General features: G+C 42.0%; 1 protein-coding gene across 2 annotated transcripts; it reads left to right on the top strand.

The window, feature by feature from the left end:
• Positions 1-645: 645 nt before the first annotated feature.
• LOC117474872 (zinc finger protein 239-like) lies at positions 646-26,097 on the top strand. 2 transcript variants are annotated; one of them, XM_034120890.1, is made up of 4 exons: positions 668-736; positions 15,241-15,266; positions 17,583-17,654; positions 23,405-26,097. In XM_034120890.1, the coding sequence occupies exons 3-4, from the start codon at positions 17,637-17,639 to the stop codon at positions 24,512-24,514; spliced, it is 1,128 nt and encodes a 375-aa protein (XP_033976781.1). In that variant the 5' UTR covers positions 668-736; positions 15,241-15,266; positions 17,583-17,636; the 3' UTR covers positions 24,515-26,097. The 2 variants fall into 2 exon arrangements, with proteins under 2 accessions (XP_033976780.1, XP_033976781.1); XM_034120889.1 differs by lacking the exon at positions 15,241-15,266 and having other exon boundaries at positions 646-736.
• Positions 26,098-27,914: the final 1,817 nt, after the last annotated feature.

Genomic DNA, 27,914 nt, shown 5'->3' with positions numbered 1-27,914 from the left:
ACATATACACACCTGAACACCTACTTATATATATATATATATATACTGTATATATATTGACATACTCATACAGATATATAGACACATAAAGTATATACATATTCACACATTAAGAAGTATAAAAAAAAAGGCACAACAGTAAATATATAAAAATATGCTAAATATTTTTATATATTTACTGTTGTGGCATAGACGTAGACGAGGAGTTAAAGGAAACAAGCATGCTGATAAACTAACGAAAGAAGCAGTGCAAAATAAAACATTACCAGTTCCACTTGAACTGTGGCGTTAAAGGAAATGTGGAACATATATTGCATTGCAACATTTATATAAAGGAGAAAACCAGGGCTGATTCAAATAATTATCAATATTTAAATCATGGATGTATACGTCAGGGTTAGCTGATGAAAGAGTTAGCTGTTGAAAAGCCAAGCTTTACTTTGGAGAATCTGCAGGAGATCATCAGACAAAGTACTCAGCCTGTTCAAAATGTTCTTAAGAGCAACCCGATTTATAGAGACAATTTAGTGTTCTTATTTTGAATCGTTTTTTTCTTGCCATTCTTCTGATCCACACTCCAGTCCAGTAGGTGGTGGTAATGCGCCTATTCGTTTGTTGCCAGCCACCAACAAACCTCATACAAGAAGAAGAAGAAGACGACGAAGAAGAAAAATAGAAAAAAGATGAAGATATTTGCGTGGCAGCATTAGCAGAGGAGAGGCTGGAGGAGGAGCAGGTACAGTGGATCTGTGTGTGTGTGTGTGTGTGTGTGTGTGTGTGTGTGTGTGTGTGTGTGTGTGTGTGTGTGTGTGTGTGTGTGTGTGTGTGTGTGTGTGTGTGTGTGTGTGTGTGTGTGTGTGTGTGTGTGTGTGTGTGTGTGTGTGTGTGTGCAGAGGCGCGGGAAGGTATTTTGAGTGGGGGTGCTGAGGTGCTGTCCGATGTGCTAATTACGCACCAACGGGGGAGGGGGGCCACACACACACACACACACACACACACACACACACACACACACACACACACACACACACACACAGTGGCATAACAATGGACTCCAGTGAACACTATTACGGGCACTATAGAGCACGCAAAAAAGCGCAAGCACACACACACACACACACTACAAAGATGTAAAATATTATTTTACCAACAATGCAGAATTTATTGGCTACATATTACCAGTGCTTGAATTGGAATAAATAAGGTGCCAGTACTCTAAATCAGCAACTGTTTCAAGTCAATTTATTTATACAGCCCAAAAACAAGAATTTGGCTCAAAGTCATAGTATATCCTAATGCTGGTGGGTTTGTCTCTTTACTGTATATTTTAGAAAGGCTCACTGTACTTAAACAAAATGACTCAGGGTGCATTTGAGATTAGAGGTGGTGCAGGGGTAAAGTGCTATTTTTATAAGTAGGGAGTGGATCTAACTCAAGATTTTTTTTAAATATTGAAGTTAAAAGCATCAATCTGGTGCACTTTGAGAGCAAAATTAAGAGATCTATGGATACATCTCTCAACATCCATATGAAACAGAACTGTAAACAGATTTACTTTTTCTTTATGGATATTTTACAAATCACTCCCCTTTTAAACTCTATCCTTGTTTTACTGTCATATAGTATTTCATTTTTAGTGAGTTACTCAGATGAGTACCAGGAGACAGCGTTTGGTACTCTGGTACAATTGTGGTGAAGGCATCTGAGTTAGATGTATTTGAACCGAAATGTCTACAGGCATAGCAGAAGATGGCATCTTTTTTACAGGAAATTCCAGCCAATCTCTTTTTTTAAACCATGAGCTGCAAAATGAGCGCCTTACCCCACTGTACAGGCGAAATGGGAACTTGTTTAAATATACCTGGGCAGGCTCTGTTTTGCCGAGGTCCTCTGTCACTTGCGGGCCGCCGAGGGGTGGCGGTGTTTGGGGCGACGAAGACTGCTGCTCCGGGGGCGAGGCGGTCAAAGCGGCGGCGGCACCTCATGACGCATCTACTGAGTACTGAGTACCGCCGTACCGGCACCGTGCCGGAGAAGTAACGGTACCAGATGGGTAAAACTCAGAAGTCCCGGTGAGTCCGGCCCAATTCAAGCACTGCATATTACACAGATTATGCACGGCTGCAGCAGCTATAACCATAAAATAATAATAAAAATACCACAAACATGATATTGATCAGTGGCGGCTGGTGGAAAATATTTTAGGTGGGGCTGTGGAAATGGTGACTAAGGGGGTCCAGGGGGATGTTCCCCTGGTAACATTTTTTGAGAAAAGACCCCTTAAATTATTACTTCTGGTGATGTTAGAGGGGGGGGAAAGGACAAATTGAGGCTTAAAAATATGAGAAGACTGATCAATACCTCCATAATCTTCAGTGTGGTTAGCTATGAATCTTCCAAAACTTCCAAACACCTTGTCCTGGACATAGTTTCTACAGCATAAACTGTGCAACAGTACAGTAGGCCCACACAAACTGCAGAACACTGGACTTTGGGAACACTCAAAATTACTTAAAATGATTTAATTCCCATTTAACCTGTTAAGGGGCTTTTTTCCCCCGTTTTTTTCTCACGAAACTGTGTCTCAGAGCTTCTTAAAATGTAATAAACTATTCATGTGTCCTACTCATTTAACGGGAAGAAACTCAGGTAACTGATGCTATGAACCATGTTTACCGAAACAAAACACAAGTCTCACAAGAAGCCTCTAAATGAGCCCTGAGCGAAAAAATGCTAACGCACTCTAGGTATAAATCAATCGATATACTTATCGGATATGCACAAACAAGTTTAGCTAACAAGCTGAGATTCCACAGATTCTAGAAATATAAGTATCATCACTGAGCGATCAGAACTCGCGACAGGGGAAGCAAATACAGACATCACACGACGTAGCTTTAGGTAGCAAAACATGGAGATATGCTCACCTTTTGCTGTTATTCTGATCAAAAACGAAAAACGCGGTTGAAGGTTAATCCATAGGTTAATCCAATGTGTCTGTCACTTTGAAAAAATTATTGATAATCCATAATTCCATTTTTATGTCAAAAACTGAGTTTTCATAATAGCTGCTAATGATAGCTTCCAGAGTGTATGACAGCTTCCTGTTTTGTCTCCTTGGATACGAGTCCAAACAACTCACAGACTGCACCGGGCGCCGACGTAGGCGCCCCTGTGACCATCAGATTTGACGACGCTGATTGGCTGAAATTATGTTTCGGCGGCATAGTTTAAAGATAGCAACAGTTGGCTTCTGCTGCACTTGCTGCACTCTCGTCTGGGCGCTGTGCATAGCGCCCAGACGAGAGAGGGTAATGACACACGGGCAAGGCCAGGCAGGAAACATGTAACTTATCAGTAACTTTAGACATCGTAACACAATTTTAAACGAGATTTTATTGTAGATTATACATTTTACTGATACCAATTATATAATATTTACCTTGTTTATTAAAAATAAAAATAAAAATAAAAAAAAGATTTTTTAACCTCTTACGCACCGGGAAGAAACTCAGCTAACTGATCTTTTTTATTTATTTTTTCCAAAAAAAAACACAATGCTAACACTCAGCCTCTGAATTAGCCACGAGCGAAAAAATACTAACCTATCACTGTACCTAAACTCACTCATAACTCCCTTATTACTTATCCTAGATGCACATCCAACATATCGATTATGATCGTAAGGAGACACATAATCGATGGGTGCCCACCTCAACACTCCATGACAACAACTTTCGACTCTTTAAACGAAAACGTACATCAAAACATGTGGCGCTAGGTAGCTACAAACGCTAACATGGTTTACCTGTGTCATAGTCTGGTCAAAACTGGTCTTCAATGGCATTAAAACGATAAAAAACGATGCTGCAGTTAATCCATAGGTTAATCCAATGTGTCTGTGTCCTCTTTGAAATGATTTCTGATAATCCATAAGCAATAAAACTGCTTTTTTGTTTCCAGATGTTAGAGCGAGAGATTGCTTCACTCTGATGCAATCCTGCATGCGCGAAGCCCCCTCCTTTTTGTTTCACAATGAATGTGTGTGGGGGACTCCCCCTTCGATTCTATTGGCTCTAACGGTCAGAAAGAGGTGTCAACCATCAAAATCGAACAAGGGGGGCCAGAGATATGGAAAATCCACCCAAATGACCCCAGAAGTGGTTTCTTTTTGCTAAATCTCTCTTAAAAAGGTCAAATGTCACTTGTTTTGTATCAATCTTGATACAGGGTACTTATTATATGTTGTACTTTGGATTCCTAAAGCTTTTAGTCTACCATCCCATCATTCAAGGGTGGTTTTCACTATAAGTAGGCGGAGGTAAGAATTTTTGTTTGTTTGTTTGTTTGTTTGTTTGTTTGTTGCTGTGTGGCTCTGATCAGCAGTCTGTCTCGGGGTCTTGCCGCTGGCTGTGCTGCTTCACCTTCAACGCTGCGCCACATGCTGACGTAGATGTGATGTAGCGTTAGCTACAGTGGCAGTAGCTTCAGGCTCAGTTGCCAGTGCCACTGCTTAACCTGTTAAGCCCTGAACCTGTTTTTCAGGTTTCAGGCTCGAAAATGACATTCCCAGAACAAATGACTATATCTGCACTTCTAAAAGGGGTAAATTAATTATTTATTTTCTCAAAGCAATGATACACCTGTGAGTTGGATGTAGAAAAGTCAGAATCAATATAGATGTTTTTATTTTAAAGTAAATTCAGATTGAACATAGTAAAACAAATTAAATTATAGTTTCCGTCCAAAAGAAAACCCATTACTTATAGTGAAAACCACCCTTGAATGATGGGATAGTAGACAAAAAGCTTTAGGAATCCAAACTATAACATATAATAAGTACCCTGTATCAAGATTGATGCAAAACAAGTGACATTCAACCTTTTTAGAGAGGTTTAGAAAAATAAACCCACCTCTGGGGTCATTTGGGTGTATTTGCCATAACTCTGGCACCCATCGGTCGATTTTGGTGATTGACACCTCTTTTGAACCGTTAGAGCCAATAGAATCGAGGGGAGGTTCCTAAATCCATCTAAACATTACCATTGGTCAATGAGAGTGATGCGCAGCCAGCTTGCCCAAAACCGGAAGCTGGGTTACAGCTCACATACAGATGTAGCACTCTAGAAAGGACTCCAGCCAACAGCTTCCTGCCAAAGACCCAAGGGATCCCAGCGGCTGGGAATGTTAAGCCCTCCCACTATTTTCCAAGAGGGCGTTGCCAGATTTTCAATTTCAGGATTTAACCATGAGATGGCGCTTCATTCACAAATACAGAAAGACAAGTTTCATGGACTTTCAGTACTTCAGTTGTGTTTTGAAGAGCATTTGAACACATCAATATTTTAGATCAAATAAAGTATATCTAATCTTGTAATTCAATAATATATAGTCTTTATATATTAAATAATCATAATAATAATGTAAATGTTTACACTTCTTTATTTTTTCTGCTCATTCTTTTACCTTTACAATCCTTTACTTTAATATGCAGTATATTTTTTGTAAAACATTTTTTGGTGTTTGCTTCCTCCTGCTCCCTTTCGGACACATACTGTATGATTTATTATTATTATTAATATGAAGATATTATTAAGATACGATAAGATGTTACTTTATTGATTGAACATTTTAGTTTAGAGTTCTCTGCTGTCCCACGGTAATTGAGAAGGCTCACATTCCGACCATTATTTAAAACAATAGGCGCTTTCACACCGTCTACAGTTTGATTTGCATAGAGGGAGCTGTGGCTGAATGGCCGGCGATTAGGTGTGGCGCATTTATCATTAGGTGATCAGAGCTGCCTGCCTGCCGTCAGATTTCATTTAAAAAACAGGTCTGATTTTCAGGGCAGTATAGGCAAATGCTAAGGGCGCATCAACCTTGAATAACCGAAAATTGAAAAAAAAAAAAAAAGTTAGTAATTAAAAAAATATTTTTTATTTCATAACAACACAATTTCCTGATTTTGGATCAACAAAGTACATCTTATTATCTTATACTAACATAACTACGCCTATATTGCGTATAGCGCCCATAAACTATGGCGCAACCCCCCCCCAAAATCAAGTTGAACTGCCCCAGCCCCAGTAAAAACCAGAGGTTTATGTGAAATAGTTATTTTTTTGAAATGATGGTTTTAGTGTGCAATTATAGGTTTTCATTTTGTATTTTTGTTAATGAAAAATAAATCAAACTCCCAAAAAACATATACAGCTTTTATTAACATTGGACTTTACTGTGAAAGCGGCCGCGGGGGGGAGAGATTTAGAGAGCTCTCTCCTGAAAGACTGAGAGGCTCTGATAACCTCAGCTCAGTGAGGTAAAGGCACACCTTTATATAATCATTATAGTTATAAAAAAATAAGAGAAAAGATTTTCATCTATTCTCTTATAGCAGGGGTTCCCAACCCCCGGTCCGCGGACCGGTACCGGGCCGCGGAGGTGTTACTGCCGGGCCGCGAAATAGCTGTGAGTTTATCGTAATATTTGCAGAATTATAAATATATAAAAATATTTTATCATAATATTTTTTCAAAAAGTGTTTAATTTTCGCACCTATGCCACCAGTCATATTATTTCATCCAGTAGCTAGTTAATCTTTCACCAGAAAACCGTTGAAAATGGCTTTTATGATGTTCCGAGGGATTCGGCGGCTCAGGTCTCAGCCTCTTGTGCACACGAGCATGTTACCGGTGCGCCAAGTAGGAAGAGGAGCGCACAGGAGACAACCGTTTGATTGCAGACTGTTATGTTTATGTGGGGAAATGGTGGTGCATACATTATTTGAGATATATTTCAAACTCGGACTTCATTTTAAGGACATGTCGGCCAGGGGTGTAGAGCTATTTGTTTAAGCACCGGATTGGCAAAACAGGAGAGTAAACCAGTCTGCCTTGATCTATGAATGAATGTCCGGGACTCTCACGATCTTCTGCCCGCAGCTGTTTTATAGAAGGAAACCCTCCTTCATGAAATGGCTGCAGCATCAGGAGGCAGCGGGACGTATACTCGGTAAAGAGCTGTGCCTTTTTACGCACCGCCTTCGCTGTGTTTAACTTAATCAGAACAGTTTAAGAGTGACTGCAGGCTGCTACGTGTTAACCACACACACATCTACACACATCGAACTGCCCGATTACTCCCCCTTTTATTAGTTTTATGAAGGAGATGTCCAGTCAGTCACCAAGGCGCATGATGTGTGTGTATGTGTGTGTATGTGCTCTGCTCAGCTCAGCTCTGTGTGTTCGGTGTGTTTGTGTCTGTCCGACACCGGCATATATGCGGCTGTTCCCAACATAAATTAGTTTAATCTTAATCTCGATGTAGTGCTAAATGCTGTCGGGAGTGCACCGGAACGAACGACACTATCATAATATCTTCTGAAAACAAATGCCAGTGACACACACACACACACACACACACACACACACACACACACACACACACACACACACACACACACACACATCCGTAAATCATACAAACAAAACGTTGATTTATCTGTTTTCCCGTTTTGGTTTAAAAACTGAATAACGTCGGTTTTTTGGTTTTCCGAAAAACCAAAAAACAACACCGGTTCTTTTTTAAACTTTGTTAATATGTTTTGGATGCATATTGTTATAGTATTTGTTCAGGCTGTTACATACAATTAGCCTCTGTTAATTGTGACTGTTAATCTGTGAGTAAATATTAAAATCAGTTAAAATTGACAACCGGTCCGCGATTTTTTTTTAATGTATCTACCGGTCCTTGGCACAATAAAGGTTGGGAACCCCTGTCTTATAGTATAAAATACTATATGACAGTAAAAAAAAGTTGTTATTAACCTGTTAATAACAACTTTAACCGGGGCACTGCCGCAACATCTGGCAGGAAACAGTGTCTGAGGGCATGTTCATTTAATAAACTATGAATGTTTTATATCCATGTAACAGGAAGAAACTCATCTAACTGATCTTTTTTTTTTTTTTTCAAAAGAAAACCCGCAATGCTAACACTGAGCCTCTGAATTAGCAACGAGCGAAAAATGCTAACAGATTACTGCACCGAAAATCACTCACAAAACCTTATTATTTATCTTTTCTCCACATCCATGACATCGATTCACATCGTGAGGTGACACAGAATCGATGGGTACCCTCATTATCACTGAATTATACGAATTTGCGACGTTATAAACAAAAACAGACATCAAAACAGGTGACGCTAGGTAGCTAAAAATGCTAACATTCTTACCTTGGCTCTGTAGTCTCTCCAAAGTGGTCTTCAATGGCATTAAAACGATAAAAACGCTGCTGAAGTTAATCCATAGGTTAATCCAATGTGTCTGTGTCTCTTTGAAATGATTTCTGATAATCCATGAGCAATAAGACGGATAATCCATGCTATTCCGTTTCTAGATGTCAGAGCTAGAATGTAGCTTCACTCTAATGCAAAATTACATAAGCAAAGCCCCCACCTTTTTGTTTCACAATGAGTGTGTGTGGGGGACTCCCCCTTCGATTCTATTGGCTCTAACGGTCAGAAAGAGGTGTCAACCATCACAATCAACCAATGGGTTCCAGAGATATGAAAAAAAAAACATTTCCACCCAAATCACCTCAGAGGTGGAGTGTTTTTGGCTAAACCTCTCTAAAAAGGTCAAATGTCATTTGTTCTGGGAATGTCATTTTCGAGCCTGAGACCTGAAAAACAGGCTCAGGGCTTAACAGGTTAATAAACAAGAATACAGTTTAAAAGGGGAGTGATTTGTAAAATATCCATAAAGAAAAAGTAAATCTGTTTACAGTTCTGTTTCATATGGGTGTTGAGAGATGTATCCATAGATCTCTTCATGTTGCTCTCAAAGTGCACCAGATTGATGCTTTTAACTTCAATATTAAAAAAGAAAATCTTCCCGGGGGAGCATGCGGTCGTTTTGTCACACTGAGGAGTAACTTCTGCACAGCTGCTGTACAGCATCTGCTTACAAAGTGCAATAAAAGATGGCAATACAGCACCCTGGGTCCACTGATGACATGTTTTCTATTAAATGTTGTTGACCTGGCATGACCAATGAAGAAATTCTGATTTGGTACAATACACCTATTTATCCACATATTGGTGTTTATGAGGAAAATGAATATGCAAATAGAATTACTATCATTCTAGTTTTCTTCCAAAGTTGCTATGATTGAGTCAAATGAGGTTGAAAAAGATACCTGAAACTAATGGGTGAATGATTCCCCATGATTCTGATTAGCTCCAGAAATGTATTTGGGTTTTTCCTTGGCCCTTACTAGACCCTTTCAACAAGTTTCATGAAATAGGATCCAATATATTTTCTGGAAACCTTCTGTCCAACAGCTAAACAAAAAACTAACCAAAACAAAGTTACAACCTAATTGGCGGAGGTGGAAATTAAGCATCTTTCTCTCAAAGTTGCAGTAGATGAATGAAAAAACCCACAGAGCAAGCCTGAAAATCGACGACTTCAGAATCACACTTGAGTGAAGATAATAAAATATAAATAATAAATATGTTTATAAGCATTCAGTCAATAAAACATTTGTAAGAACATATTTTGACAAGTAATTAATCTCATTAAAATATCTAATGTTAGTAACTATTAAAGAAACAATGGGGACAATTTTGTTTTAATGTAGTTTTACCATTGTAACTGCTGTGCAGACATACTGATAAAATAGGGCTTCTATAATTACCTTAAATAAACTCACTAAGAGGAAGTAAAGTCCCCTGGTTTGTGACAAGATGTGAAGTCAACAGAGGGTATTTCTTTTCAAATGCATATAGCCTATGCCACCCATTTACATGTACACCGCTCTTCCCGTGAAGAATTTGAATTTGAATAGACTTAGTTTGGTCACTCATTTTTAATCACACACGTCTCCCCGTCCTGAAAATAATAAAACACTTCACTGAACATAAAAACATAAAAGTCAACTGAGTGTCACTTGCAATGACAGTGTTGTGTTTTTATTTTATGAACCTTTTACCTTAAAAATGGTTGTTGAATATATAAATATTATTATGAATATGGATAAATACTAGGCTATTTATTAGAAACGTTAGTCCTTAACATCTATCACATCACCATTCTAAATAAGTAATTAGATACCTTACCATTACTGCGCTCATAAAGAATGATAAGAATAAGAATAATGCGTATTGAACTGGTTTCATTAATTAGTGAGTTTATTTAAGGTAATTAGAAAATAAGTTATATAATTATAAGTGCTTTCATGTCAATTCGGCGAACATATGATTTTTGTACAGTAGTTGTGGACTAAACAACATTATTTTGTTAAAACAGCCAGGTCGTGACTCACAAAAAAAAAGTGTTACTTTACTAACTGTAAGCTTGTCACTCAGAGTAACCTACAGTTAACTTAGGCTGGTGCCCCACGGGAACGCATACGGCAAAACGCATAGGATTAACGCAAACGCAATCGCCAAAAAGCTTCCGTCCACACGCAATATACACCGGATAGTGTCTGTTCACAAGAGACAGCTCCGTTTAGATCCAACCGCTGGAAAAGCTGCAGTACATATGCCGAGCCTGTACGTGGCGCTGTTCCTCCACAAAAGCAGCAACTTCCTCCACAAAAGCAGCAAAGAAGCATGGTTGTCATGGCTGCACTTCTGTTTATTCTCCGCGGTGGGGGCCGAGGGAACCGGGCAGAGTTTTTCGTCGGTCAACGTGTGTTAAAGTTTAAATCTTCCGGACAAAATTATGAAAGTGCCGGTCAAAGGTCTTCTTTGTTATTTATTGAGCTTTAAAACAAATGAATAACGACTCTATATAATAATAATAAAATACACGGAGCCTCTCTTTTTCCTCCCTCTCTTCTGACAGGGTCAGTGTCTGTCTCATGCAGCAGCTGATCCAGTAATGAGTGACCCGACAGTACAAATAAACATATTTATAACTAGTTTATAGGGATGCTCCGATCGCCAATTTTGGGGGCGATCGCCGGAATCAATATCGGTCCGATCCGATCGAGTGGGCGGGGCCTAAATGGAAGATTTAAACATCACTTTAAATCTTCCATTTAAAGTGATGTTTAAAACTCAGTTAATGGGGCTCATTCACTGGAGCTTCCACAAACAACAATCAACTTAATTATTACATTCAAATTATGTATATTATTCAAGTTTACATTCACTTTGGATAATACCACGGGAGAAATGAGCGGAAGCGCTCTCTTTTACTCTCTCTCCCTCTCTCTCTCCCCCTCTCTCTCCCTCTCCCTCTCCTGACAGCCCGTCAGTATCGTCTCATGCAGCTCGCTGATCCAGTAATGTGTGAGGCCGACAGTGAAGAATAAACATATTTATAATTATAACTAGTTTAGCTTGTTCCAGAGGTAGATAAAATAGCTAAGTGTGTTAGGTCTAACTCTTGTGTGTTTCGCTCCGCTCACCGGTCCGTCACAGCGGGTGGAGCTGCAGGATTTCTGCTTCACACACACGTTGCATACCGCTATTTTACTGTCTTTTTCGGACACCTTAAAATAATGCCAGACCGGTGAAGCCATTTTGGCGAGCTTGTTTTGCCGTGTACAGAGAAAAGTGTCATGTATTTTACGTCATGCGATCGGCCCTCGCGATCGGCATGTTTAGAGAGCACCGATCGATCGGTAGAGAGTGAGTATCGGCAGATCTCGATCGGTGACCGATCGATCGGAGCATCCCTACTAGTTTAGGTAGTTTGAGAGGTCATTAAAATAGCTAAGGGTGATGATCTGACTTGAAGTGTGTGTTTTGCTCCCGCTGCATCACAGCGGAGGAGCTGCGTGTCTCCGTCCTGTCAGATTAGACTTCACTCACGTTTATGTCCATATTGAGATAAAGGTAAATAATCTGAATTCAGTGTGCAGTTTACTTTGACGCGGGGGTGAGCAGCAGAGGTGGGGGGAGGCAGGGCTATTGTGTCATCATTATCACAAAATGATCGTATAGAGGCGATCACACGGAGCCGTTGGACCCCCCAGAGCGCTCCGTTCCCAGATCTATCCACCTTTGGACCCGTTGTCGTTTGCGGGGTCCATTTCTATCGTTTCGTTACGGCCTTGTGTGGCAAAAAGGGCTATACGCAAGAGAAATATGCGGATACCAGTGGCGTCGCCTGGCCTGGGCATCCGGGGCTTTAGCCCCGAATGTTTTTTCTGTAGCCCTGGACAATTCTCCCTCAATAATATAATACATTAACCGTGCTTTACGTGAACCTCATCATGACACGAGAGGACAGCAGCACTGTAATTTCCCGTGTTCAGTGAATGCAACAGAGGCATGACACCAGACCAATCAGAGAGTTGCATAGAAATAAACGTGTGCTTGTGTCATTCAAGCTCGGCTCTGTGTGGCAATAGCGCATTTAGTGTGATAGAGAGAGAGGGAGAGAGGGGGAGGGAGGGACCGGTGCCAGCATGGACCGGTGCCAGCATGGACCGGTGCTGTTAGCATCTGGTTAGCTAGCTGCACTAACGGACATAAGGAGCTGTTTGTTCCACAACAAGCTGGAGGAGAGTCCTCTCCTCTCAGACTGAGAGACTCAGGTGAGCTAAAGGACTCTCTGAGGGTTTAGATAGTTCACTTTAGTCTAAGTTATCTCAGTGGGTCTCAAACGGTTTGGTCACAAATTATTCAAAAGATTATTTCCGCGGCACACCTTCATATGATCATTATAGTTATACAAAAAATAAGAGAATAAATGAAAAACAGTTATGAAATACTATATGGCAGTAAAACAAGAATAGAGTTTAAAAGGGGAGTGATTAGTAAAATATCCATAAAGAAAAAGTACATCTGTTTACAGTTCTGCTTCATATGGGTGTTGAGAGAGGTATCCATAGATCTCTCCATGTTGCTCTCAAAGTGCACCAGATTGATGCATTTAACTTCAATATTTAAAAAAAAATCTTCCCGGGGGAACATCCCCCCGGACCCCCCTAGAGGAGGTGAGGTCCGCCCCCCACTCATAAAAAATATCACTTTACCCCTGCCTATATGCCGTGAGCTGATTATCGAGCCTTCATTGTAACAGTCGCGGGTGTACTGTGTGTGTGCGTGTGGGGAGTGCTGCAGTAAAAAATGCCACTGTAGTGCCGCCGCCACTGTGGGCTAAGCCCTGAATGTTTTCAGGTCCAGGCGACGCCCCTGGCGGATACAACCCGTTTTCGTTCCCGTGGGGCTTGGGCCTTAGCTGCTGGAGAAGAAAGATCAGGGGGGGGGAGAGAGCTGTGGCTGATGGGCCATTAGGTGTGTAAACACACAGCTGAGAGCTGCCGTTTCATTCAGACTGTTTAAAAAACGGTAACAACGGACTATTTTTCTTAGCGGATGCATGTCAATTTAAATCAATACATACAACTATTTTTTAAATCAATAAAAACATTTTCTAAATCCATAAAAGCATTTCAATTAATATTGGGAGTCATGTCGTTACTTTGTTGAGAATGTGGCCATGTAATAAGCGGGATAATGTGCAGCGACTTGGTCATTATGGGGAAAATAACACCCTTCATCTGCCTGACGAGGCTCCATTAAAATATAAATATTTTTTGTGAATTACTGAGTTTAGGCACGTTAATAACGTTTTAATGAAGTTGAATACAGTATATTCATATTTGTCAGTGCTTTCATGTCAATTCGGCGAACATAAACATAAATGATCGTGGTGAAGATGATGATTAAATTAGGATTACAAATCGAGAGCCGGGCTGCATTTCCTCCCGTTCGTTTCCTGATGTTTTTTGTACAGTAGTTGTGGACTAAACAACATTATTTTGTTAAATAAAAACATGGTGATGTTTTGTAAATGATTACATGTCTCTTATTTAGCACAGAGTATGATCCTATCCGTGACATATAGATCTTAACAAAGATCCGCTATACAATAGTACCAGACATACATCTACCGTACTGTATCAGACTTTATTTCACATGAGCTCCAGTGTGGAACCCCACTGCACCCCCTGGTGGATCAATGATCATTTGCAGCTGGCTTCATTATAATTACATTTATTTATCAAGGGGGCGGGCAATATTCACATTAATTTGTAACACACACGTAAGGGTAAAAGACAAACATGTTTAACAAATGTAATGCAAATGTAATGCAATTAATAAGCTTAAAGGTGGGGTAGGTCATTTTGGAGAAACCAGCTCGAGTGCGCTAGAATTTGAAAATACACAGCCGGAACAAATCTGCCACTTCCTTACAGAGCCCCTCCTCCAACACACACAAACGGGCACATGACCAATGAGGGCACGAGATAAGTTTGTGTACAGATGGAAAGCTGACAGGCAGGTAGGCCATCCAGTTATTTTAGCCGGGCCGGCTAAAATGATTGATCGTGCTTTTTACAGTACTACGGCTTCCACAGATGACATTTTTTTATGAATTTTTTGTCAAAGCACTTAAGATATTCATTGCTATCGGGATAGGCTCTGACGTCACTGTCGAGACGGCAGTGTCCGACTCCGCCTACTATGGGCTTCTCAGCAACTCTGCAGAAACCTATGGGTGGTGTCACGGACACTATGTCCATTTATATATACAGTCTATGATGGAGACTAATGCAATAAACATGTAATGGAAGCACTCGCTGCAGAATCTCCATCCATCCTTCGTTCTAAGCCCTAAACGTGGCATTATCAGTAAGTCAAGTTATTAATAACTATCTTAGCTACAGGTGTTTTATATGATTTGTGGTAATATAATTTTGTAGTTAGGATAATTATTATTTTTGTAAGAACTTGACCACTTGTTATTGTGTTATAGTTTGTTGCTTAATGCTGTGTAATTGTGCATTGCATATTTACCTGCAATAACCTGCTCTTGTAATAAGTACATTTATTTTGTAAATGTTAAGAACATATCATTGTTTTATGTGTACTTATGGAGAACTTTATTCTGTTTCACACTTCTTATCATTAAAATTCCTGCCAAATACAACAAATGCCTGTTCCTTGGAGGAAGGATGCTGAGGAGAGTTTAGGTGGCTGTTAAGTTCAATATCCATACGTTGAAACGAGAACAGTACAACAGTATTTATCCCCAATTTGCTCCCGTAGGCAAATACATAACATTTAATGTAAAGAACTAGTAGCAACTGAGTAAATGTATATAATGTTGCGGTCAGCAATGCATGATGGAACTCTGCGGAGGTTCCTTCACTTATTTATTGTTTCTGTATTATTCCTGCTCTGACCAGTCTGTTCTATCTCACACAGGCTCCGCCCTCTACTGGACTCTATGGGTACTACTCTCTTCAATGATACGCAAGTGTTCACACACTGAAGTTGTATAAACATAGCCGGCCAATCAGGGCGAGCCTACCTGAATGCGCGCGCAGGCCCACAGTATATAAGGCGGCTACGCCTCCTGACTGTCATCCTTTTCCTTTTCTCTTCAGCGAGCAGGACAACATCTGACAGAGAGAAGTAAACGTGAAAGAAGAAGAAAGTATTGTACCGTCATGGATTCGCCACTCCTAGAGACCCGGGCCTGTCCTTCGTGCCCTGGCTTAATAGCGGTGCCGATCCCCACCACCTCTGCTTCGAGTGTTTGGGGCCTGACCACGCCGTGGACGGCGTGAAGCCTCTCCGTCCTGCACTGCCTGCCGGGTGCTCCCACGGCTCAGACGCCAGCACCAATGGGAACATTTCCAGGCACACTACATCTCACCGCAGGTTGATGAGACGGATGACCAGGTGGAGCTTGATGTGGTAGAGATGGTGGACCAGGATGTGGCCGGGGAGGTGCCGTTCACGTTCGCCATTCCAGCGCGGATGGCTCCGTTTGTCGAGGAGGTGGATGACGAGGACCTACAGCACTTCAAACCCTTACTACAGGGCAAACATGTGCTGGTGCGGAGCCACAACCCCACCACAGTGGCGTACATCAACAGGCAGGGCGGAGTCCGCTCCGCCGCCTTGTTGAGCACAGCAGAGAACCTGTGGTTGTGGGCCTCAGAGAATGTGTTGTCTCTGAAGGCCCTCCACATCCCGGGGGTGGCGAAGCAGATCTGGGCCCAGTTCGGGAAAGCGGAGGTGGACCTGTTCGCCAACCAGCGCAACAGCCACTGTACCCTATGGTTTTCCCTGGCTCGGCAGGACAATCCACCCTTGGCGGTGGACGCGTTTGCACACGAGCCAGGCCAAGAAAGCTGCTCTACGCCTTTCTACCGCTGCGTCTCATGCTCCTCCTCCTGGAGAGGTTGAGACAAGAGCGATTGTCAGTCATCCTGGTAGCCCCAGATCGCCGCTCGGCGCCGTGGCACGCGGAGGTGACACAGATGATGGTGGGCCAGCCCTGGACGGTTCCTCAGGTCTGGGGGGCGTTGTCTCAGGAAGCAGGTGCAATAGGGGCATTACCCACTCTGGGCCAACCTCTCCAGGCTTGGCTCCTGAGAGGGACAGGCTGAGACGAGGTGGACTGTCCAAGGTTATTCAGACTATCCAGGCAGCAAGAGCAGGATCCACCACAGCCTGTTACAGGACGAAGTGGTTGGGATTCCAGCGGTGTGAAGAAAGGAGTCTAGAGCCTCTATCCTGTACGTTGGGCTCTATTCTGTCCTATTTACAGATACTGGTGGACAGGGGGCTTGCTCATTCCACAATTAAAGTGTATGCAGCAGCCATCTCGTCCTGCCATGAGGGTTTTGGCAGCAGGTCAGCCGCTTATGGCGCGTGCTCGAGGCTTTGGTCACAGAACTATTTGAGCCTCTGGAGCTCTCCTCCCTAAAGGTGCTATCATTGAAAACAGCTTTGCTGCTTGCCTTGACTTCGGCCAAAAGAGTGTGCAAGCTGACCGCTCTGTCGGTGCACCTGAGTTGCCTTTTGATTCGGGGTGACCGTAGCGGGGCGACACTCAGACCAAACCCCTCCTTTATTCCCAAGAACCTAAGGAGTTTGTTCAGGTCGAGGGCTATACAGTTAGACGGCTTTAGTCTTCCACCCCATACTGGGGACAGGGAGGCTAAATTGCACCTCCTCTGCCCAGTTTGTGCGCTGGCATGTTATGTAGGGCACACGGCTTCCATTAGGCGCACTGAACAGCTGTTTGTGTGCTTTGTGGGGATGGTGTGGCCGGTAAAGCTCTGTCCAAGGAACGCCTGACAGGATGGCTCTGCGAGTGCATTTCACATGCCTATGGGCAGGCGGGGAGAGCCTTCCCCACTGGGGTCCGTGCACACTCTACACGTGGTATGGCTGTGTCAACAGCCTTGTTCAACGGCGTGAGTGTGGAGGACGCATGGTGGCGTCTTGGTCTACGCCTGGCCCCTTCATAAGGTTTTGTTTATTGGACATGTCTGGCTCCTTTTCATCGTATGTGCTTGCTGGGGCAACACAGGACTGGTGAAGGGGGGGGGGGGCAGGCTGTGGGTCAGTAGGCTGTATCTGTGCGCGCATTCAGGTAGGCTCGCCCTGATTGGCCGGCTACGTTTATACAACTTCAGTGTGTGAACGCTCGCGTATCATTGATGAGAGTAGTACCCATAGAGTCGGCTCCGCCTGTGCTTATAGAACTAGGGTTACAATACGTAACCCCCCGTTTTGTTTCATGATTTCAGAACTGAAACGTGCTGCGGGAAGAAGACGATCGTTTGTACCGACAAAGCATTGAAATGAGTTCTTCAGAAGAGGTGAAAAGGGAATTCTTTTTTTTTTCGCATACAAAGTGCATTCTCTCCAAATCAGGTGCTTAGTCCTGTCATTCACTTGACTGCGTGGGATGGTGCATGTAGCATAAAACGTCAGAAATAAGACTACTACTGATCCGACCCACGGTTTGTGTTACCATTTTTAAATAACTTGCTTTCTCTGTTGGTGCTCCTGTGCTGTGCCACAACTGGGGCTGTCAGGAAGTAATAGATGATGACGGGGGTCAAAATAAAGTTTGAATTGTGCTATTTCTGTTCTTATTAATATTTGTAGAGTATTCTAAAATCTTCATTATAATTTTACAAATGTTATTGCAAGAAAAAATAAACGACAAAGCATTTACAGATAAACCCAAACAGTAGCCACCTCAGTGCTGCGTATTAAATCAAGCGCTCTCTAAACGTAAGGCCACAGTGCTAGAGATGATTGACTTCACTTTGATGGAGCGTCATCCGGGTGGCGCTCTGCTCCAACTGACTCTGGCCTTTCAATCCTCAGTTACCGGCGGCCAGGTGCCATCAATCAGTGCTAATACAGAGAAAGGGAGAATCATTAAAGGGAAATACACATAACAAGGACAACAGGGACGCAGGGGTCGTCACCCCCCCCCCCCCCCCCCCCCCCCCTTAAAGTCGGTGTCCCTAGGACCACCGGCATACCAATCAAAAACAAACAGAGTAATAAAAAACAAAAATATATATACTGTAACACATACATATGCCACCTTTTCTCAAGGAGAACCACACTTTTAACATACCACCTTAACCCTCTGGAGTCTAAGGGTATTTTCTCGATTTTTAGATGTTTCCTTAAATCACCTTTTAAATGTACTTGTTGGCACCCCATGTGTTGCATATCAAAATGTTCAGGGCAATCTCTGGTCTTGCTATAAATGCAAATTACTCACCTTAGAGCACTGTGCGATGAGATAAGTAGCTCTAAAGCTTAACATTTGACATCCGATTTTCGGAAAATCTTCAAAACTCTTGTGAAAACACAAATGTACTAATTTCATCCAATTCTTTGGGTGTTTTAGCTTTGGTTACCAAAGTCTAAGGATCACAAAAGTAGTGAAATATTTGAATTACACTGTATATAAATGTGTAATTCATGTCTAAAATTAAACAAATTAAATTCGAATTTTGAGTAAAATAGGTGTTTATCACTCTACTTTCACCACAGCAGGGACTGAGATACATTAGGACTGAATAATGACTTCATATTACATACAGGTTCATGTGATGTGTACAAATACAAATTGAGCATTCAAACTTTTTTTTTCAACCAACAATTTATTATAAATGTGTTTTTTTCAACCAACTATTTATATAAATATAAGAAACTGGAAAATCTCACTATTTACATAATTGAACATCGGAACTTTCAACCAACTATTCATTATAAATGTCAAGACAGTGTCAAGGTCTTTGTCTGTCTTCTAAAACAGTGGGTCTGGCTGCTGTGTATAGGTGGGGGTGATGGTGCATGGGCTGCTGTGTAGGTGGGGGGTACAAGTGCTATACGAGTCCTCCACGAGACCTCCTTGCTGGCTGGGTTGATGGTGATGGCTCTGGTGGAGCCTTTGTGCTGAGGTGTATCTTGACCTTGAAGGCTCTGGTGAAGGCCCTTGAGCCACGGTAGATCTTGACCTGGGGGCAGGCACAGATGGATGTTCTGGCTGCTGGATAAACGCCATCTGTGGGCCAACTAGGCCCAGGCAGCTGTGAAACATCTCTGTAAAACAAATTGAAATGTAGGACAATAATTACTACTAATTTCATTGAAATAAAGTTCAAGTAAAATGTTGCTCAAGCACAGATAACAATGCACACATAAAAAGAAAGTTTGGGAGGTGGGGCAGGAGTCTCTCTCTCTCTCTCTCTCTCTCTCTCTCTCTCTCTCTCATCTGTACAGAACAGTATAATAAAATAATCACAGGCACACATAAATACATCTATGACAGTTTCATCTGTACAGAACAGTATGATAAAATAATCGATGGCAAAAACATGTCTATAGCCACTGTAAATGTCTCCGTTGTGGGACGAATACATGATTATTTGAATCATCTACACATGTAATCTCACTTTTACACACCAAAATAACGTTTACACATAAAACATGTTAACACAGAGTAAACGTTTGCTAATGGAGAGTCTATTTTGTCCAAAGAAAAAGTTCATGACTATCGATAAAAAAATATATATCAATAAACCTATTGTTCATTTTCGCTGTATTCCCCACACATTGCAAGTACATTATTTCTGTAATATTTACACTTACCCATGTCCAAATGGATCCTTGTTGTTGTCTTTGTATTCTTCATCTTCAGAAGAGTCGAAGACTTCAGGTTCTGAGGCTCTATCTTCACTGCTGCTAGCGAAACAAATCTCTAGCGAAGTCGGCAACTGTAAAGTTTTTTTTAGCCATTTTCTCTGTCTCTCTCTCTTCCTCACAGACGTAAACTGATGGGAGACACGTGGTTTATGTTTTTTTTTCTTGGTGGGGAGGTCCTTAGTGATTTCTCGATGTCCATTGGTCATTTCAGACCAACATGGCTGCCGGCCGAGATTTCCTTGGCGGACACACGAATCCACCAATCCCACACAGTGTAACGCGGAGTCAAGCTGCTTTGAGCGGCCATATTAGCTGCTGTGCCCTGGTTACAGTCTTACAGCAGGTACCGCTGGAGAGCTAAACTTCAAGCGATTCCGCGGATATCTGAATCATATTTCTCCTTATAATCGAAAATATATGATTAATTACGTAAATTATGCACACCTGGACGCACCGGCGTGTCCACCGACTCCAGAGGGTTAATACTCTAGCTACCAACCACATCTTCAGCAACACAAGTACCTAAGAAGCAAATTTAAGAAGATGGGCAGAGCGAGACAGGTGAATACCTACAGCATAAACGACAATATATCAAATGTGAACTCACACTATAGTTCCAGTCCAGTCTGCCCCCACAAAACAAATGTCAAAGATACGCCACATCAGCTCTGCCATTTTGCCACACCCTGACCTTGGCAGGCGAGGAAACAAACCGTCCAAATCACACACAGCCAGAACTCAGCAACAGGCAAAACATGTTCAAAACCCCTGTGCGAAGAATAGTCACAACGTTGATCCTGGAAAACCCCACTCCGAGACAGAGACAGGGAAGGCTCGGACAGAGCCATCGTCCAGAGACAACTCAGGATCTGATTCGGCCACAACACATGCGCTCTTGCAGGACGAAGTGACATCATAGGATCCGGTGTCCCTCAAGATTTTAATTGGGACTTTCACATCACTATTGACCAATGAAACAAAACCATCAGGGGCATAAGATGCCAAAACATTGGGGCTACAGAAGTGAGATTTAGGCACCTCAGAACCAAAACAGCCTTTTACAGGGGCAGTGAATGCAGTAAGCCTAACACCACTTATCACTCTCCTGTTTCTAGCTCTTAGAACAGGAAAGTTTGCCTTCCAATGTCCTTCCTCATGACAATAGTTACAGTCATTCACATTTCCAAACTGGGAGTAGAACCATTACCTCTCTCGCCACTGGGAAACACAGAGCGCTCTCTGAAATTGCTCTTATGGAGCAACACAAACTCATCGGCTGCCACAGCCAGCCTTAGCAGCAGAAGTGACCTTTTGTTCTGTTACTGTATGTATGTGGCAATGCGATCTGTAAGAACATTTTTTAACTGTTCTATAATTAGTTCACACAAATCATCAAAAGAAGTGATGTCAAGAGCAGTTAACCAACGCTTAAAATGAATAGACAAATCCCTCGCCATCTCCACATACGTTTGACCTTGTTTTTGTTCAATGACCTAAAACGCTGTCGATAGGCCTCTGGCACCAGGTCATATGCTCTAAGCACAGCAGATTGTATTCTACCATAGTTCGAACTATCCTCCAGACTTAAAGAGGAATATGCAGACTGTGCTCTTCCTGTGAGAACACACTGAAGCATCAGAGCGCAGTCTGCATCAGGCCAATCTCTAGCCTTGGCTACACGTTCAAATAATACGAAAAACGTGTCAGGATCACTTTCATTTTTTTTTTCTCATACATAATTCTGTCATGATCCAGCTGCAACATTAATATTTCTTTCTGCTGCTCAAAAGAAAGTGCACTAGAATGAAAAGGAGGCTTTGAAAAAACCTCCCCTTTCTCTGCAGGAAAAACTCTCATCTCAATCAATCTCGATATTATAGTCTTTGATGTTTTCTTTCACCCTTTTGTCACCCAAAATAGACACAGAAAAATGCTCAGTAATCAAGAGCAACTGATCTTTTGTGAAAGTGCCAAGAGACTCCTGAGATGGAGCTTCAATCAATGCCTCTATCTCAGCCATGTTATTTTAAGATGACAACTCACAAGAGCACAGCACCCGACCTTTAAACTGAAAAAGGACCGGAGAGACACCACAGCGTTTATTATGCGCACAAAGTGGAATAATACACAATTTTGATTGGAGTTTCCCCGCTAACTACTCACCCTCCCACTGACTAATCTCCGCCCTAGTCTTCATGCGGTTACTTGTGGTGGTATTTACGCACTGGAGACCGCTGACAGAGCAAAGCGACTAGCAGGCTAGCAACCCTGCTGAAACCACGGCCATGCTCCCAAGCCGAAGCTTCACCCACTTTCGCCGCAACACTACACACCCAGCTCAACGATCCCAAGGGGAACGCCGCTAAAACCTACAAGGGAAAACTGCACCGCTCCACACACAACGAACCAACAAACAAACAAACAAACAGCTAAGAACAACTGGCAAACTCTCTCCTCAAATGTAATGCAAAACAAACCAAAGCCTCGCAAAGTAATTTAATTAACCCAAACAACGATATAAAATATAGTGTCCTTACCACAAGCGGCGTAATGAGCAGAAACAAAAGAGCCGGCCGCACTGCTTGCGCCCGCAACAAACTTTTACGCACACCAACTTCCTAACACGACTCACACATACGGCAGGCTACAATCACCGTTCTTAAACTAACAAAAAACATGCGGCTTAGCTGTTTAAATCAACACCAACCACAAATAAACAAATGACTAAATCGCCCGACTAGGTACTCAAACAAAAGAAAAGCCGCATCAAAACATAACAAATCCGGCAGGGGTCGTCACAACACAAGACAAGACGTAAGAACACAAGACTGTGTATCATCTTATCTAGCCTCTTAATGTTGCTCTCGAAGTAAACCTTTGAAATGCTAAATTTAGGTTGAATATATATTATTAATCAAAATGTATATTATTTATATGTTTATGATGGTGCAGCGCTTATTTTTATTTTAGCAGGGTTTTAGCACAGCATGGAAGTGAAAGCAGTGCTCTACTTATTTAAAAGTGAAAGAGCAATAAATGCTTTGTCACTTACACCAATGAATATTCGTCATAATCCTGATGCCGTATTGATCAAAAATAATTTGGATTATCATTTTGGTCATAATTGTGATGCGTGTCTCTGGCTATAGGGAAGTAGTGACACCTACAAGCTTAGGTATTTATTAAGCTATTATTTATCTGTTATGTATTACATAGCAAAATGGAAATAAGAACATGAGGACCATCTGCTTATTTGTTTATGAATTGTGTCATAAATGTTATATTTGTGTTTCAATTGTAATCACTCCAAGTAAATTGGGGAAATGTATGTCTTTTTATCAAGTCAGCCACTCAGACCTTAATTTCTCTTCCTCTCTTTTTTCACTTGAATCAGGCAGAAACTGACAGGAGCAGAAGTCATCAGTGTCAGAAGTGTGGGAAATCTTTCAGTCGGATCTGCAGTCTCAGAAGACATGAACTCACTCACCCTGCAGAGGAACCGTACCAGTGTGAACACTGTGGCAGCACTTTCAGCCAACTAAAGACCTTCAAGCTACACCTGCACACCCACCTTGAGGAAACATCCTCCAGCTGCGACCAGTGTGGGAGGCACTTCAGCAACCAGAGTTCCTACAGGAAACACCTGCGGGACCACACCGGACCATACCAGTGTGACCAATGCCAAAAGACTTTCAGTTACTTTAGTATTTACAAGATACATATGCGTGTACACACTAAAGAAAAGCCTTACTGCTGTGACCAGTGTCCAAAGAGTTTTAGTTTTTTAAGTTCATACAAGCGGCACAAGCTCAGCCACAGTGGAGAGAGGCCGTATCAGTGTGACTTTTGTGGAAAAAGTTTCACTCAGTCAGGGCATTTCAGTCTGCATTTGCGTAACCATACTGGCGAGAAACCATATGAGTGTGACCAATGTGAAAAGACTTTCAGTGACTTAAGTAGTTACAAGATACACCTGCGTGTCCACTCAGGAGAGAAACCATACTGCTGTAACCAGTGTGGGAGGAGTTTCTCTCAGTTAGGTAATTACAAATCACATCAGCGTATCCACACCGGAGAAAAGCCTTTCCGCTGTGAACTTTGTGAGAAAAGCTTCTCTATCTCAAATACTTACAAACAACATGTGCGTACCCACAGTGGAGAGAAACCGTTTCAGTGTAAAGAATGTGGGAAAGGTTTTGGTCGACTAAGTAACTACATGCGTCACCTTCGTATTCACTCCGGAGAACAGCCATACAGCTGCGACCAATGTGGGAAATGTTTTAACAGCTCATATAGTTACAGCCGGCACCTGCGTGTGCACACCGGAGAGAAACCGTACTGGTGTTCACAGTGTAAGAGGCTGTTTACACGCTCTCAGTCCTTAAAGAAACATCGCTGTGTCGCAGTAGAGGACGAGAGTTCCACTGTGTGTAAACAAGAAGCACAACCGAGCTGCTCACCAGCAGATCCAACAAACAACAACCACCAGCAGCCTGTACAGTAAACGACAGCGTGCATGTTCATGGTACTGAAGGAGATCGTCACCCAGTTCAGCAGGCTTACTTGTTTGTTATTGTTTCTCGTCAAAAGTGGAGCTCTATCTAAGGAATAAGATACAGTATATAAAGCTTTGGACCCCACGCACAAAAAGTAAAGTACATGATCCGTTGGTTCTGGTCTTCATGATGTCTGTTGACATCAAAGATGCAATATTCAGCATTTTCCTAAAAAATCATGGGATGGACTGTTTTTCTTTTCCATCTGCCTAAGTCTTGAGCTTCCCCTTATCAATAGCTACAATCCCAATTTATCAGTGATCAATTTTCTTTGCAACAACTTATAACAACAGGGTATCTGCACATTTTAACATATTTGACTTTTAGGACCCTTTTTAATAAGAAAAGGTTAAAATATCTTTGCTGCATCAACTGGACAACACGAGTAGGGATGCATCGATTTTGGAATTCATTGTTTTTATTGATACCCATTCTGTGCGAGTGAAGAGAAGACATCGTCATGAAAAACGGAACCTTAAAATCTAGATTTGGGTTGTAGACCCTACTGCTAAAATTAGCATCTCTGTGGCAGGCAGCCACATCTCATCCCAGATGTGAGGCACTTTTGAAGGAAACATGTCTTACTAACTGCATGGCTCTGATCTTTCTCTGAGACAGTTTCAAACTGCCATGGGGCGGATGTTTTTAATTTTAATTTATCAACAAACAATTTGCTTTTACGTCATTCCAGAGTCTTGTCCACTTCTTCTCCGGATCAGCATCTTGGTATGCCTGTTGAGTCCAACTGCAAAATAAATGTTTCCGGTGTACAATTGTATGAGACTCTGAGCCACGGTCTGCCGGTATGTGTGATTTGATAAACCTTATGCTCCGTTTATGTGTAGATGTAGAAAATATTAATGAAAAAATGATCAGAGTTGCAGCTGGACTGGTGTCCATCATAACACTGTTGGGTCCTTTCACATTTGTAAGTATTGTTGAAGAAAGGAAGCAAATGGAACAATGTATTTTATTATATAAAGCTTAAATATGCTAAAAACTGTGTTAAAACTCTGAATGCCATAGTCATGTATCGTATAGTTTAATGCTTTAGCAATATAAACAGGATGTATAACAAAAATCCTTAAAAACCTATAGTACGCACTTCCTCTTTCGAGGAGATGAACTTTCTATGCACTGCCCCTTTCGAGGAGAACATCTGTTATGTATTTCCTCGCTGGAAGTGAACAGTTAACCACAGCAACGAAGAAGGACACCTCTAAACGCACCAGCTTGCACGCAAAGCATGTGACAAACTACGTGTCAGACCATGTGACAAGCCGCGGGAAAGAGGAGGATAAAAGAAGACTGAAGAACATCGGAGAGCAGTTCCTCTTTGAACCCAGTTCGAACTTGAACTCTCCTGCTTTAGCAAGCTACGGAAGACGATCGTATTACTTACTCGTATTGAGGCAAAGATCTCAGATATAATATGTTTCTGGGTAAAACGCATTTCAATTTTTTATTGATGCGTGGTGTTATAACTTGTGAAACTTTAATAAAACTACCTGTTCACATTTGTGAGAGGAAACTAAAGTCCATGTAGCCCTTCTGATTATTGTTGGATAGGTGACAATTCAGATGGCAATGTAACCTGTTCCCACGTAGCTTGAGTCCTGAGTCCAGTTTGATTCCAGTGTCCTGTTCCTTGGCTGAGGATCAATCCCTTGCAGAGACACCAGAGAGAACAATAGGTAAGTTCCCCCCTAAGATAGCTCTGTTGCTGGATTCTATGTCATATTGGAGGTCGCGTTCATTAAGGTCTGTGTTTAAAGTCTAAAGGGAAAAACTAACAGGTTAAAAGTTGATATATGTGTAAAACTGATGAATGGAGGTAGTATAGAAAGAAGGGAATTTGTCTGTACCTCGTGGTGGTGTGTGGGTCACACCTTTTATGCCCGGTCTGAGTAAAAACTGTAACCTTTTAACAGTAGTCAATTACCTGAAATGTAAATATATTAAAGCTCCCATGTCATGCTTTTCCGGTTATTACCTGTCCCCTTGTGTGTTATGAAGGTTTTTATGCATGTAAACGGTATGCAGAGTCAAAACCCTCAAAGTACACCCTGTAGCGAGTAAAACTCTAACACAGAAAATACCTCCCCAAAACGCCTCGTTGGAGATACGTCACTGCCCATTTGAGTCTTCCATTTAGTTCCGGGTACGGCATGATGTCATGCGGTACCCGGAACGAAATGGACCAATCCTGAAGAGCTATGGCCACACCCAGTGGCGCTGGCCGCACCCTCTGCCAGCCTAACATTTACTGTTGGAAGCTCTGGTTCAGTTCACAATCAATCCAGTCATGCCAATGCCAAGGACCTGTTTCCTGAAATGTGAGGAGAAATCTGAGCTGTTTGTCCTACCGACGGAAGAACCACGACGAAGTCAGTGGTTGAAATTTCTTTTTAACACTGTTCCTTCAGAGGTTCGAAGAACCGGCATTTCACAGACGAAAGCTTCCAAAACATTGCCCAGTTTGAGGCCGGATATGCACAGCATTTGAAACTGAAGGACGATGCTATTCCTAGTTTGTTTGGACCGTTTGGAGCAGGGGAAGATTCGGGTACACAACCTGTAAGTTTGCATTGTTATTTGTGTATTTATCAAACAAGGTATCTACCACGACTGTTTAAATGTGTAAACATGTTTCGGACTGCTAAGCCAGTGCTAACTGTGCTAACTAAGTTGCTAGCGTTTCCATATCAACTCTAATATCAGCAGATGGCCTTACATACATGTATCTCATAGCAGGAGAATGTCTGCATTCACACATGAAATACTCATAGACAGTATACTCCGGGTGATTTGCCGTACGGTCAGTCGCGAAACGTAATTACATTATAGCTGGCGTAGCGTGTATGCTACCGAGCTAAACAACAAGGCTACTAAGAGCTAGACATGAGTTTGCTCGGAAACATTTTTTTTTATGCCAGCTACAATGAATGTAGCAGACTACCCATATAAGATTGCAATTGTAAACATGTGCTTGATAGCCTAATATGAACCACTATCTGTTGTTCATAGTATAGTATAGCATATTGAACAACTGAACAACTAGCAAACGTAGATTAGCATTGTAATCCAGCTGGCAAGCTGACGAACATCAAACAACTAAGTTTATTTCACACTTCCAGCAGAGACAACAGGGAAATCCCCTCTCTTTGCCCGCTCACAGACCCCCAAAGGACTGTACATTACAGTTAGCTTTCCTCCGACGCTGATAGCATGTATAGCTAACGAGGCTAGCTATACATGCTAGCGGGAAACATTGTATGACCGAACATATCGTGTTTGCTATCAAGGTAAACAAGAAAGCTAGGTTAGCATATTAGCTGGCAAGCTTAC

The sequence above is a fragment of the Trematomus bernacchii genome, unplaced genomic scaffold, assembly GCF_902827165.1.
Source record: "Trematomus bernacchii unplaced genomic scaffold, fTreBer1.1, whole genome shotgun sequence".
NCBI classification, from domain to species: Eukaryota; Metazoa; Chordata; class Actinopteri; order Perciformes; family Nototheniidae; genus Trematomus; species Trematomus bernacchii.
Note: the sequence above shows the minus strand (reverse complement) of the source record. Positions and strands in the feature narration are given on the sequence as shown.